The 15,773-nt window shown below is 34.6% G+C and overlaps 1 protein-coding gene across 2 annotated transcripts in view; it reads right to left on the reverse strand.

The window, feature by feature from the left end:
* LOC135155750 (acyl-coenzyme A synthetase ACSM3, mitochondrial-like) overlaps positions 1 to 15,773 on the reverse strand; it is a 29,393-nt gene continuing 13,620 nt past the window's right edge. For both annotated transcript variants that reach the window (XM_064105879.1, XM_064105880.1), the window contains exons 7-16: positions 13,629 to 13,683; positions 10,998 to 11,119; positions 9,950 to 10,106; positions 9,082 to 9,210; positions 8,337 to 8,411; positions 6,843 to 7,025; positions 4,515 to 4,642; positions 3,737 to 3,836; positions 3,210 to 3,329; positions 1 to 1,925 (exon numbers count right to left, since the gene is read on the reverse strand). In XM_064105879.1, coding sequence (XP_063961949.1) covers positions 1,830 to 1,925; positions 3,210 to 3,329; positions 3,737 to 3,836; positions 4,515 to 4,642; positions 6,843 to 7,025; positions 8,337 to 8,411; positions 9,082 to 9,210; positions 9,950 to 10,106; positions 10,998 to 11,119; positions 13,629 to 13,683 — 1,165 coding nt within the window. In that variant the 3' untranslated portion in view covers positions 1 to 1,829. The remainder of the gene's footprint in view (positions 1,926 to 3,209; positions 3,330 to 3,736; positions 3,837 to 4,514; positions 4,643 to 6,842; positions 7,026 to 8,336; positions 8,412 to 9,081; positions 9,211 to 9,949; positions 10,107 to 10,997; positions 11,120 to 13,628; positions 13,684 to 15,773) is intronic.

Genomic DNA, 15,773 nt, shown 5'->3' on the forward strand with positions numbered 1-15,773 from the left:
TAACTTTAAAATTCAAATCTCTTTATTGCAATTTCATAATGAACAAGATTGGTTAATGGATATATTCAACTTCTAGAATCATTGTGTTTACACTATTTTATAGCTCAAAAATATAATCTTGTAACATAAGAATATAAAGCACCACAAACACTTAGTACTCAGATTAGATAATAAGTAGAAACATATGGGTCAATATGATAGATGATGTCCATGTTAGATATATATGTCAATATGATAGTTATCAACATAAGACACAATAAGTAGGGCCAATGTGAAGGTGAAAAGATTGTACTTTTTGCACCAATTGAGGTAGGTAATTAATCTCACAAAATGATTTCATTAAGTATAATGGTCTTATAATAATTAATAAAATAACAATTTTTTAATTGAACAATTAGTGGAATGAATAGAAAGGATGAAGGATGGAAACATATATAATATTACATATCATGCACATCTATCAAAAGTATTTATTTGAAGTAGATAATATAGACTAGAATTTGTAGTAATAGAATGTCCAATCTAAAAAGAAAAGTATTAATAATGTGTTTGATTTTGTATTGTATGATAATGTGAATAAGAAACCAGAGTTCTCAACAGGGTAGAGAGCATAAGTATCACAACTATTGTATATATTGATATTATAAGGAATTTGCAGACTGAGGAACCCTAACCAAACTTGTTGTGCGTCTTTTGGCTAGAAAGGCGCAAAATGACTTGAACAGCTACCTTAAGGGTCTATATTAAACAATGTAATTGGTTTTCAGATCAACCTCACCCACATATGCACAGATGAGTGAGGTTTGAAATTATGAGAAGAAAAGGGGGACAGATGGATGGAGGCACGATAGCCCGGTTGATAGAGCGGAGGTTTCGGATTTCGGTGACCCGGGTTTGATTCCCATTAGGTGTGCTAGAGCCCTTTGGTAAGGCATTATCCTGCTTACAAGCATTCATGCTTTCTTAGCAATCACATAAAATCACCACCAAATCACATGATTTTAAAAAAATACATAGTAACAGAGGCATGAAACTAATTGAAATAAAATAGTGATAGTAATATTACAGGATATTAACTCTTTATAACATTAACAGTACATAATTACATAGAATTATTAAAATTATGAATATATTGATAGAAAAATATATAATAGTACTGTCATAATAGCCAATGATCAATGCAAATCATTTCTGACAAAACAATCTACATTGACCGTTGGGAAGGAAGCACACAAATTTCTGATAATTTCCAATATCATACATCATTAAAGAAAATAACAATGATAACAAAGAAGGCACTTACACATGAACTATTTGTTTAAATGTCATCATGGTCAATGTATCACAATTACAGGCACTTTAGATAGTCTTGGAATAAAAATAAGTTTGGCAATCTTATATATAGTACCAAATTCAAACAAATTGCTATGCAATATGGGATGAAGAAAGTACAATTTACTATGACAATTTGCATTAAAATTTATACACAATATGGTTTAAATATTTTAGACTAACACACTAATTCTGACAGAGCAACTTCAACAGTATTTGCATCACATACTCAAATAAAATCACAAAGTCATCATCAGTAATACTGTCATATATCTATTTATTCTTTCCTTCCTTTCTACTTCTAGTCTACAAAATATATTCTATCTAAATACTCTTTTAAGAAGTTTGTGCTTGGAAAACAGCAGAATATTATCACTTTTTTCTGACAAAATGACACAAGGAATTTTGATTCATTTGAAAATTTTCAAATTAAAAAATGGCAGATACTATTTGAGGCTTTGGGTAGTAAATTATCTCACCCACCATTTATCACTGCTTCATTTCTCGGGTTGTTGAATCCATTCTCTCTGTCTCAGTTCCACCCTTCGGATCTTCCCGCTGGTCGTCTTAGGAATCAAATCAACAAACTCAATCTGCGGGGTTAAAAACAAGAAGAATTATTCATCAATTGATTCTTATACAGAGTAGCCTGATCAGCTTAAAAACAATCAAATAAATGCAAAATAGACCTAAAAAAAAAGCAAAAGGGCATAATGAAATCGAATGAAGATCATATCTTCAGGGAAGGTCACTGGAAAAAAAAACCTCCCATAGATTTTGTACACATGACTTGGCAGGCCTTGACTACATCTCTATATATGTCTTACAGTATGAAACTAGATAAAATCTTGACTGCACAAAGTCAAAATGGCCCGAATTCACAAAGGTGGTTTTGAAAACCCACGGTTGAGTCCATGGTTTATGCAGATTTCCTGTATAAATTACGCTTATTTTACCGCGTATATTAAAAAATGTCCAATGTTGATGCGCGCTTTTGTCACAGTGCGCCAAATTGACGTCTGTTGCCCTGGTTATCCACGCTATTTTATTCATGAGTCCACTGTTTTGAATAATGAGTCCACTCTTCAAACAGTGGACTCATGAATAAAGTAGCGTATCTAACCATGGTAACAGGCGTCAATTTGGCGCACCGTGACAAAAGCATTGGACATGTTTTATACACGCGCCCGATACGCGCTAAATTAAGCGTTATTTATACAGGAAATCTGCATAAACCGTGGATTCAACCGTAGGTTTTCAAAACTGCCTTCATGAATCCGGCCAATATGCTTCTCTGCTACTGCCCGATAAACAATATATAACAAACCAAATTCCTGAAATTGTTATGCAGGTAACTTTGCAAAAGTCAACTCACTTGGGACCATAGAGTTCTGTTCGACTTGGGAGATATTTGATTTAGATAGGTTTATAACATATTTTCAATATTCCAGTATTAAAAAAATGCTTCACCTTGGGCTCATTAACATTTCAAAGTGCTTAAATTCCACGACATAGACCTCTCACTTAAAAATCATTCCTTCTTTATTTTTCTTCCTCTTCCGCCACCTCTTTTTTCTTCTTCTTTTTTTATCAAATTGAAAAAAATATTTGTAGTGGGAAGGAAGGGGGGAGGCAGGCTCCCCTTGATCACTGCCTAGGAGGTGCTGCCTCTGCTAAACGACCATATGATATAAGAGGATAAGGAGGAAAATTAATAATAATAATAATAATAATAGTAATAATAATAATAATAAAAGAGCATTTATATTGCACAGCTCCTAAAATAATATATTCTAATTATAATTAAGTTACCAAAATGGTAATCAGACCATTTCAATGTTGAATTCAATTTTTTTCCCCATAAATCATGAGCTTACCTTTCTAGGGTATTTGTATGGTGCAGTGAGTTGCTTGGAGTGTTCTTGGAGCTCTGTAATAAGTTCAGCTTGATCTCTAGACTTGTAGTCCTCTGCTAATACAACAAATGCTTTCACGACCTGACAGGGACAAAAACAAGACATTATGTACAAAGAATTATTGAAATATTAATACAAGGCGATTGATAAATAACAATAATATGCAACATTTAAAAAGCCTTTAATACGATCACTGCTAGAGCAGATACCCTGATCAGGTGCTTGGGGATTCCATTGACCTTTAGCACATGACCAGGAATAATGATCAGTGATATTTGATTACCCTTATGGCCAATTTTCATGAACTAGGCCCTTATACTTTCTATTAATGATGATTTTTCAAAAAGTTAACCTTGGTTATGATTTCAATGTTGACGGCAGTAGCTGTTGATGATGCCGCCTCCCCGGCTGTCGGAAAAGCGGCACCTTTATTGTAGTCTCTCTCTGCTACGCAGACGAGACTAACATGGTAGAATTGGAATGCTTACCTCTCCCCTTGTTGTGTCTGGTGAACTAACTGCAGCCACCTCAGCAACAGCCGGATGCTTGATCAGAGCACTCTCTACTTCAAATGGTCCAATCCGATATCTAATACAGAGAAAGAAAATATATATTATTATTTTAATCTCATTGAGAAGCAATTAAATACCTGACAGGAGAATTCATACATGTGCTTAATCTTATCTAATAAACACCTAGCAGAGATAGAACAGAAGTGGTAGCTCAAAAAAGATCTCTTGTTGGAAGTATTCTAATATTATTCTGGATGCATACAAAGGTATGTGTGTGAAATTGAGCAACATTCCTCCCACGAATTTTGGTGAATTTAGTGTTTTTATCCAAAAGGACCAAGATATATGGGTCAAACTCAGCGCTCAGATGCCTCCATGCCTACAGGCGTGGAGGCATCTATTATGCTTTTTTGATAATCGGCTAAAAAGCTGTTTATTTCATTTTAAATACTGTACCTATTTCTGGATCAATTTGCCCAAATAAATGGTGAATATAAATCAGTAGTTTAAGTAAGTTATATGTACTCAATTTCACTACATCTGATAAAGTAGTTAGAAATCCCAGGTGCTATACATGTATCTTTGCACATTGGCATTTAAACATGACTCTTCACTCTCTCTTCAACGTCCCCTGAAATTTATTTGAAGGTATTTCTCACAATAGCCTATCAAAATCAAAGATTCCATGGAATATGTGACTAGAATAGAAACTTTTTAGGGACCAAGATTCAAATTGATAAAAGGCATATCTTACCCTGCAGATGTTATGACATCATCATTACGACCCATTATCCAGAAGTAACCATCTTCGTCTTGAATGGCCTTATCTCCTGTCACATAATAATCTCCTCGAAACACAGACTTTGTCCGTTCAGGATCATCCTATTGGGAAATTTAGTAAAAAAATATATAATAATGGTAGGTAATTCATTTCAAGACTGATTTGCAGCATGAGCTGAATTGTTTGATTCATGTGTAGATAATAAACAAAAGCAGAAATATGGAAATATTTAATAAGAAATACTAATACAAAAATATATACAATGAGTTAAGAAATTTTGAACCAATAATACAATTTTGGGGCAACATGACTGAAATTTGATGACATCATCAGCAGAATATTTCAAATAATAATAATGATTATAGTTAATATGCCTAATAAAACATAAATGATTGGGTTGGATCAATCACAACTTTTTTGTAAGACAGAGTATATTTGTTGATTCTCAAAATTAGTCATACAAATATCACAAAAAATATACCATAAATATACTGATAATCTTCACATAAAATCTCTTTCCCCTAGAATTTTGGCATTTTGACAATTCTATATATAGGCATGTTTTACATGCTCAGGTGCCTGTAGGTTTACAGACAGTATCTTTGTTTAGAGCCATATTCTTTGCAGTGCATGCGATATGGAATACCAGCAAATACATATGAAATATGAGCACAAAAGATAATAATCAAATGATGATCAAGATTGTAAAGGAAGCTTTCTCTTGTCATAATACCTTAACACAAAATGTATACTGTATCTGATCAATTAATTATCTGAGTAAGAAATACAATGACAACAAGTAATACTTTAAACCTTATTAAAGGACAAGTCCACCCCAACAAAAATGTGATTTGAATAAAAAGAGAAAAATTCAACAAGCATAACACTGAAAATTTCATCAAAATCGGATGTAAAATAAGAAAGTTATGACATTTTAAAGTTTAGCTTATTTCTAACAAAATAGTTATGTGAACGAGCCACTTACATCCAAATGAGAGAGTCGATGATGTCGCTCACTCACTATTTCTTTTGTTTTTTATTATATGAAATATGAAATATTTTGATTTTCTTGTCATTGTCATGTGAAATGAAGTTTCATTCCTCCCTGAACACGTGGAATTCCATTATTTTAACATTTTGTGCTTCAGGCAAGGAGGTCCTAATCGTCAAATCCGTAAAAATTGAAATATTGTATAATTCAAACAATAAAAAACAAAAGAAATAGTGAGTGAGTGATGTCATCGACTCTCTCATTTGGATGTAACTGGCTCGTTCATATAACTATTTTGTTAAAAATAAGCGAAACTTTGAAATGTCATAACTTTCTTATTTTACATCCGATTTTGATGAAATTTTCAGCATTGTGCTTGTCTGATTTTTCTCTATTGATTCAAATCAACATTTTTCTGAGGTGGACTTGACCTTTAACTTCAAAATATTCACTCCCTATTCTTAAAGGTCAAGTCCACCCCAGAAAAATGTTGATTTGATAAATAGAGAAAAATCAAACTAGCAAAGCGCTGAAAATTTCATCAAAATCGGATATAAAATAAGAAAGTTATGACATTTTAAAGTTTTGCTTTTTTTTCACAAAACAGTGATATGCACAACTCAAATGAGACAGTTGATGATGTCCCTCACTCACTATTTCTTTTGTTTTTTATTGTTTGAATTATACAATATTTCATTTTTTATAGATTTGACAATAGGGACCAACTTGACTTAATCATATAATGTTAAACAATGCTCATTCCACATGTTCAGGGAGGAATTAATTGTTGTTTCACTTGACAATGAGGAGAAAAATAGAATATTCCCCATTTCATATAATAAAATACAAAAGAAATAGTGAGTGGATGACGTCATCAGTCTCCTCATTTGCATAACCACCAGGATGTGCATATAACTGTTTTGTGAAATTAAGCGAAACTTGAAAATGTCATAACTTTCTTATTTTACATCCGATTTTGATGAAATTTTCAGTGTTATGCTTGCTGGATTTTTCTCTTTTTATTCAAATCAACTTTTTAATGGGTTGGACTTGGCCTTTAATATAACACCCTTTCCTTCAACCAATGCATGCAAATAGATAATAATTGATGCCTATTTGCCATATGTTTGCTATGATCTGAAATTCGTAAAAATGTTTCTAGAGTTACATGTATGCATGAGTTTATGAATGACATGAATATCATTCTAGCTGATATATCGATCGAATATTCAAAGCGTTAACTCTCCAACTATTGAGCGATATCTTAAAAGAACAACTTTATGAAAAATACCCTCAATGGCTGCTCTTACCACATACTGAGAGAAGAGACCCAACGGTCTAACAGGTTTCACCTTCATGCCAATGATACCAACCTCCCCTCTTGGGAGTTCATTACCGTCCTCATCAACGATGGCTATATCATAACCAGGACACGCCTTACCACAGGATCCTGGCTTGGACTGAATACAGCGATATGATGCTATCATTGTTACCTAAGTGAACGAAAAAGGAGAAATCAAACACAAAAAGAATGTTCTATTTTTGCACGATGGAGTTGCACCAAATGAATATAATTCTAATGTTTAATGATTGATGATCTAAGAAGGGTATTATGAAGCTGACCTTAAATAAAATTTTCAGCACTATGCTGTTTTAATTTTTCATTATTGATTCAAAACAACATTTTTCTGGGGTGGACTTAAAGGGGGAGTGAACTGTGTGTCATAAATACATAGTCTTAAAATATACGTTTTCAGATATCTACTAATACTATACAGATTAAATTGACCTATAATTGTACTTGTATAAAGAAACTAAAATTTTTTGAGAGGAAAAGTAATTGTTTTGCTACTTGGTAACATAATTATTGCGGTATAAATGTATTGAGTGGTTAATTAGCATGTTCAGGTGGGTCTATATTCCAAGACTATGGCGTAATTTCCTTCAGCAAGAAATTTATCCACATTGTGCTGCACTCAACCCAGGTGAGGTGAATGGGTACCCGGTAGGATTTTTCCTTGAACGCTTTAGCGCCTATTAATATGGCGGCTCAGCTACAGCCGGGGTAATAATATGATACCAAGTATCAAAGCGCAGTTGAGTATATGCACATAGTAACTGTGCTATATAAATGGACATATTATCATTATTATTATAAGACTACACTAGCATTATGGGTCAGGAAACTGGCTAGGTATGAGTTGTTGAGGACTTGAGATGGTGCTATTGGTTCGTAACTGATTTAACCTTTATTAATATCATGGAAATAATGTAAAATCTCACAAAGACTATTTATGTGGTAAACTCTCAAACTGTAAGAACTGCAGATTTTTCTTTTATTTGGAACCAATTATTAACAGTAGCATCACTCCCTTAAATAGATATGCGAAACCCTTTTTTTGAAATAATTATCACACTCATCTAACCTTTTCTTGGTATAATCAAACCCTGTTCGGAATGGGATTTTAAAATTTCATATTTCTGATCTTTTTAATTTATAGAATATACAGTTGTGCTCAAAAGTTAGTGAACCCCGCCACAAAATGCACTCCGTCATGCTGAACGTTGAATGCAGACTTCAACACTACAATCTTCAGTGAGCCCAGAGAAACAAAACTTTACTGAATGGAATATTTTTCATTTTATTACCTGACTTCACAAATCAATATCTAAAACATGGGCAGAACGTGAACTCTTTAAATAAGTTCATTTTCTAGTGGGGTTCACTAACTTTTGAGCACCACTGTAACCACAGTATGGAAAAATTTAAAAGAATTTCTTAAAGCTAACATAGACCAACTTACAGTTTCTGTTTGTCCATATCCTTCTCTGATAAATTTCCCACTAACTTGTCTCCATGCCTCGTTCACCTCAGGACTCTAGGAAAAAAATGAAGAGCACACCATCATCTCTTGACTCTTAGAAAACATTCACACAGTTTCAGTAGGGAGACCAATATAAATGTCCACTTAAAATTTATGGCAAGGAATATTATCACAAATTCAATTTTCAGAGGAACTTTTTTTCTGGAGCATCTGTAATTGGTAGACTGTTACACATCCCATTGTCAAAGGAGCTGTTTTCACAAGGTCAATTGCGACAATGGTAATTTAGGGGCTATTACCGATACATTGCAACAGGACAATTTTTTTTTATTTCTGGAGCAAACATAACAAAAAACATTCCCCATATGAAATATTGCAATAAAATTGTTATGATTTGATAAGCTATGCTTATACTGTAAAATATTTTTGTCAAATGTTATTGTTTTTTATGAAATTGGGGAAACTAATCATCGAAATCATCTGTCACACACTGTGTAAAATTATCAGTGGCACAATTATTATATCAGCAGAAACAGGAGGAGCTTTTATCAAGCAAACAATGTAACAGGAGCAACATTATAATACCAAGCATTAGGTACATAATGCCATGCTAAAATCTCAATATATGCTCATAACAACCAACCTGGTTTTTAGTTTTACTTTGCCATCGATATTCTTAATACTTCATGAAATAAATTGTACATCAATTATTTCATGGAATTACCAAAAATTCTCCAGCACTGACGCAGTCCCTCAGAGATCTTAGATTATACTTTGTTGTATCTTGCTGGACCATCATATTGTAGGCTAACGGAGGACCACAGAATATTGAGATTGGGTAGTCATTGAACACCTATTAAGAGGAATACAATTTAGAGACAATGGTGATGATAATTTAATCATCATAAGATTGAGGTGAGGAGAAGGATGAAAAGGAGGAGAAGAAGCAAATGAGATGTTTAGGAGCAAAAACGGGACAATAAGGAGATGAAGGAGAAGATGGAGAAGGAGAAGAAAATTATCAAAACTGCAAGGAAGAGTGAAAGAAGAGATTGAAGATGTGAGAAGAAAAGAAAAGAAAGAATACTGTATGTATGAATACATGAATATACAAGACCTACATGTATCTTAGAAAAAAAAAATACTCAGGTGAAAATAAATCTTGCATTTCTTTGAACACAGACCATGTCAATGAAAAATTTAAGTAAAAATTTAATACAAAGAGGTCTTTGCAATCATCTTTTTATAGCAGGAATCTAGTTGCATTTAAATATTAAGTGCAATACAAGCTGTACAAACTGTTTTTGAGGGGGATTCATCAAGCCAAAAATTTGTTTCTCATTGACATAAAACAGTGGACTATGAATGGATTAATGCTTGAATCCTTGGATATGTGACAAGCTAAAAAGATAGGTCCTAATATGGGGATGGAGGAGGTCATGCTTGTCCTGCAAACTCCTAGAATGCAATCAATGCCTTGCAATAAAAAGGACACAATATTCACAATTAGACAGTAAAACAAAGTACAAAGTTGATGATCCTACTTTATCCTACAGCCTTCGTGTCGGGAGAAAAGGAATTTGACATCTTACCTGCAGGGTTTGAAGTGGATCAAATCGAGGTGAATGATGAATAAATACACACGATCCCTGGGTCCATGGAGCGAAGATGTTGCTGTAGGCAGACTTGGCCCAACCAGTATCAGACATGTTCCAGATAATATCATGCTGAGTCAGATCCAACCAATACCTGGTGGAATTTTTAGTGAAATCAATCGTTCATCATTGACATTGACAATAAGTCACTGTAAAAATCAGAGCGGTGGTAAATTTGATGGCATCTACCGAACATGCATTGAACATATGGATTCAAAATACCATTTGTGAAGATGAAAGTCATATTTTAACCTTTGGTTAAGATTAGATGTTGAAGCCGCCGCCGCTGTTGGAAAAGCGGCGCCTATAGTCTCACTCTGCTATGCAGGCGAGACAAAAATCCACACACAAAATGGAACAATCCCCCCCCATGGATTCATGGATCTTCCTTTTAGAATACCAATTAGGATCTACTCATCACATAAGGAAACCTTGCCATGCCTAATAACCCCAAAATAATAAACCATTAAACAAAGTTTAATGATCACAATATCATTTTACACCATTTACTACATTTACTTTTGCTACGTCAAACACAAAGAATAGGGATTTGAAAAGGCTGAAAAGAGAATTAAACAGCAGATATTTGTCTTCTTATATGTAAGGAACCAGATGTTAGCAGATATTCTAAGGCTCTAAAGTAAAGAAGAAAAACTGAACAATAATTTAGAACTATCTTGCAGTCAGAATGGGGCATGCATTATTACTGACACATTTAAACGTTACCTTAAGACGCATCTATTCAATGCTTCCTATTCTCGATTGTGCCTTAATTTATCATTGTATTAGTACCTTTCTCTTTCTTTCTTTCACTGCACCTTTGGCACTCTGCAGAGTGGATTTGGCACGTTACAAATCCCATCTATTATTGTTCTCCAATTATTTTGTCAAAAGTAGTATGATCTAATCATGTTCAGGGTTTTGATCAAGCAATCTAGTTGAGAAACACCCCAAACCTTTGAAAATATTGACGGATAATACTCACTTTGCTGTAATTATATGACCAAGACCGTAACTTGCATGTGTGTGTTCTGCCATCTTCGGCTTGGCTGTAGTCCCACTTGTAAAGAAAACTGTCATGGGGTCACTGCTGCGGCTCTTGACACACTGCAATATGAAAATAAAAATCAAAGAATGATAATAATCTCAAGGCAAATAATAATAATAATGCATTACTTATATAGCAAATAATAAACAGAAAGTTTCTCTATGCGCTTTACAATAGAGGAAACAAAAATACATATCATAAAATAAACAAAGAAATAGACCAATAAATTACAGCATTACTTAACATTTGAACTAACAATTGTTACCAATAAAATATTTACCAATACTATACTATACCTAGTTATGAATTACGGAAAAGATGGGTTTTAAGTAAGGACTTGAAAGTTGAAAAAGTGGATGCCTGTCCGATATATTTAGGGGTAATTTGTTCCAAATAATCAAAATATGAATAGTCAAGACTATTCTGTGAAAGTCAAAAATTATTCAAATTTTTGCATTCATATAAATCCAAGACATAGTGGAGATTACGTAGAAAAATTGTTCTCACATCGTGCACAGAGTAGCAACTTGTACAAGTGGCTTTAGTACTAAGTATCGCTAGAAAAGATGGTCTTCTTCTTTTCTGAAATGGCCTCTGAAGCACGAAACCTTGAGAGGCTGCTGAAGTGATACAAGTACTACTTGAAAGAGATTCTCTCAAGGCAGCAGCATAAAGGACCTAGGATGGGAAATGGCTTGTTTTAGACTAAAACAACTGATACAAAGCTGTCCACAAAGTTTTCACACTGTTTGAGAAAAGTGCTTCAAGAGCCTGAACCAAAAGTCTAAAAGCTCGCAAAAAGTGGATCGCCATGTTTGGACTCAACTCTTTCTTTTGGCATCATTAATGTCAATGCTCACTTACAAAATACTTATTCTTGGTGAAATATATTATTGAACTTTTCCTTCAAATTATCGAGAAATATCTAGAAAAAAGTCAACTCCCCCAATCCTTATCTATTAAACATGATGATGATGATGATGGGTTCTTGTATAGCGCCGGTATCCGCCTCAGCTGGGTGCTCATGGCGCTTGCTCAAAAATAGGAAACATATTTTATCTTCCTGATGATGATGACCAAAAAGCCTTTCTGAAGCAAGCCAAGCAAACATTTTGACCAATGTATAACTGAAAGCCTGGATTTTGAAAAACCTCTTGAAATGATGAAAATTTAGAAAACTATAAAGAACATGATCAACATTTTCGTAAAAATTTGTAACCTCATTCTTTCGCTCACAGCGTCAAGAAATTGTACATATCTTAATGCTAGAAGCTATGGTAACAAAATCAAGGATATTCAAACAATTATTTCTGTTGACAATCCCAATTTTTTATCATGCACGAAAATACATTTGAATGATGAAGTGTAATCATAAGTCATATATCCACAAAATTTTTGTGTTTGTAGGAAAGACAGGAATAGGCATGGTGGATGTCTTTTTATTCCCAAGAAGAGCCGTTTTTTGTTTGTAATACATAGACCTGATCTTGAGACAAGTTGTGAATTTTTTCGTGGGGAGAAGTACAATGTCCTGATCATGTTCCTTCGTGTATTTTATAGACCACCAAACAGTAATTGGAAATTGTAAATGAATTAAATTAATCTATGTCCTTATTGTCCAAAGATGGTAAGAAATATAGATTTTTTTTCTAACTAGTGATTTTTAGTGTCCCTTAATTAAAGCGGTGCGATGGTTATATAAAGAAATTGATTATTCTTACTTAACTTACATTATGCTAACTATTCTTCAAGGATATTTTATATATATATCCATTTTGTATATATCCATATTTTATTGTTCGAAATAGACATCAGAAATGAAATACTCCTAAAATTTGCTTTTGCCCAATAGATCGTGGGCCTAGCAGCCGCTGTGAAGCGCCAGATCAACGAAGCTCTATCCCTTTAATTATTGAATGCCAAACAATGTAGCAGCAACTCCCGTCTTTTAACGTCTTTTGGTCTGACGCGACCGGAATTTGAACCCCCGACCTCCCGGTTGTGAGACATGCTCTACCAACTGAGCCAACACACCAACATGTATTATTCAACAAGACACCATTTATTGTCAGATCCCTCTATAGTTGGTGATGTACATATCAATTCCGGTTATAGCGACAATGATACCATTGTTTTTATGATTGATAGTCTCAAGAAAACTGCATGTTCGATTTGTAATTTGCACTGCTTTATATTTTGTTTTTAAGCTTACATTTTTATCTTGATGTCATTGTATTGTGATTTTTTTTATCAGGGATACAAACTTATACAATTTTTTCAAACTTGTTCGTGTTTAAATAAATCAAAATGCAGGATTTTGCCGCAATTTTGGGGAGTGCTCTTTAACAGCTGACTTCAGAAACATGTCTGGTATCTGACAGCTTGAATGAATTAAGAGGAAGAATATTGTAATGGGGAACTCATGGACAGCAATGGTTACATAAGGGTTCTGTGCGTAAAGAATTAGTATATATTCAATCAGCTTTGTTAATCAATGAACTAGCACAACAGGTAGACACATGCATCTAACTACTGAAGCAGATTTGAAAAGATGACATCACAACTTGCCTCATGATGGTCCGAAGCTGCATCAAAGAGCTCTTGAAAATGTAACCAACCAGCTCTGTAATGGATAAAAAAAAAATCAATGATGAGAATAATGAGGATCATGTTTATTTCATGCATATTATCAATCATTATCAACGCCTGAAATAAATTCACATTTCATGCGATGAAAACAGTGTTGCTGAAAAACAAAATTTATTTGAATTAAATGCTGTTTCTCATATTGAAAGGTAATTTAAATCACTACCATCCTGAATACAAGAAGAGGATTATCATGTAACAATATTTGGAATTCTATTACGTAACATTTGTACAAGTCTTCAGAGGGTTGGCATATTTCCAGGAGCTAGGCAGTGAGACCACACAAAAGAAATTCAAAGTAATTTAAAATTCAAATGAGGTAAGGGACCCTATAAATAGGAGTCGATGTCGCATGTAATCATCTTTTCCTTTGTGCAGTGGCAGTGAAGACACGTTATTTTCTATCATCATGCAGTCGGAAGATGTCTTTCCATAAAACGATAATTTCTTCCCCAAATTTTGCCTCAACATGCAACATACGAAGGGTGTTTCAGAAACAACAATAATTCAAATTTGACAGATGTGTCACTTGCTTCCTTTTTGCCAAAGTTTGGCAGTATGAGTCCACTGTTCAAAACAGTGGACTCCTATAATTCCTAAATTATGCAAATAACATGAAGTATAATTAGAATTCTATTAGTAATAATGTAGTACAAGTCGAAGAGGGTTAGCATATTTCCAGGAGCTAGGCAGTGAGACCACACAAAAGAAATTCAAAGTAATTTAAAATTCAAATGAGGTAAGGGACCCTATAAATAAGAGTCGATGTCGCATGTAATCATCTTTTCCTTTGTGCAGTGGCAGTGAAGACACGTTATTTTCTATCATCATGCAGTCAGAAGAGTCCGGATCCGGGGATATCATCGAGATGACAAGTGCGGACAAAGGGGAAGCTCTGGAGAATAAGCTGGCCGCACAGTCGGCAGAGCTTAAAAAATTATCATCCCAAATTTCTCGGTTCATGGACGTTGTGTCCATGAACAATAATTTGAGGCAATCCCACGTGCGAAGCACGGGGATAACCTCCCAGTTTGTAATACTGGTGATGAGGAAGATCTTTTGAGTATCGTTGCTGACAACAGCGCATCAATCTGTACATCGCCCAGCAGGGCTGAAAGTTACGACCCAGACATTGATTTAAGCACCGTGGATAGGCCTAATGAAGACGCTGTCTTCTTTCCGGCCGATTGTGACCTATACAAAGGCACAAGGGAATTTGGTTTACCGCTCTCCGATACATTAGCAAGTCGAATGACAAAAGCAGTAATGCTACCACCAAAAAAGGAAAGCATTGATAAATTTGCTAAGCAATATCTCACTCCTGAAAATGCTCCTTCAGTTTGCACACCAAGAATACCCCAAGAGCTTTGGGGCTCTATTCTGCCGAGGGTTCGTGCGGCAGATGGTCATGTGCAGAAGCTTCAGTCCAATATCGTTAAAGGACTACTTCCACATGCTGGAATATTATCAGAACTTCAAAAAGCAGATTCTGAAAAAGGTTAGATAAACATCGACCGCATCAAACGTCTTGCCTTAGATGGCATTACCCTGAATGAAATTGCCTCTTACGAGGTAAAATGAAACGTAGAGAAGACTTGAAGTCTTCTTTTAATCCCAAGTACAAGGGCATCTGTAGCCGTTCAATCCCACTATCGGATGGCCTATTTGGGAGTGATTTTCAGAATACTCTCAAAGGAGTTGGAGATACATTTATGGTGAGCCAAAAAGTATCTCATCAGTATGGAAAAGCTGCAAAACGAGAGTCGAACTTTCGACATTCTTCTACCCCGTATTATCGGCGTGATCATAAGCGGGATTCTCGCTTTGGCAAGGATCGTTCATCTTCAGATCAGAGAGATAGGGAGTTTCGAACCCCTTCAACATAGGCCACCTCACTTCAAGTTCAACACTGCACGTGTGAACAACAAATTCGCAAAAAACTAGTAAGTGATCCTTCTACTACTACTAGTATTATTAGCTCAGGAAGGCTCAGGCTTTTCAAAGATGAATGGTCTCGTTTAACGTCTGATTTTGGGGTTTTGGACACAATAATTTTAATGGATACAA

Source organism: Lytechinus pictus, chromosome 10, assembly GCF_037042905.1.
Source record: "Lytechinus pictus isolate F3 Inbred chromosome 10, Lp3.0, whole genome shotgun sequence".
NCBI classification, from domain to species: domain Eukaryota; kingdom Metazoa; phylum Echinodermata; class Echinoidea; order Temnopleuroida; family Toxopneustidae; genus Lytechinus; species Lytechinus pictus.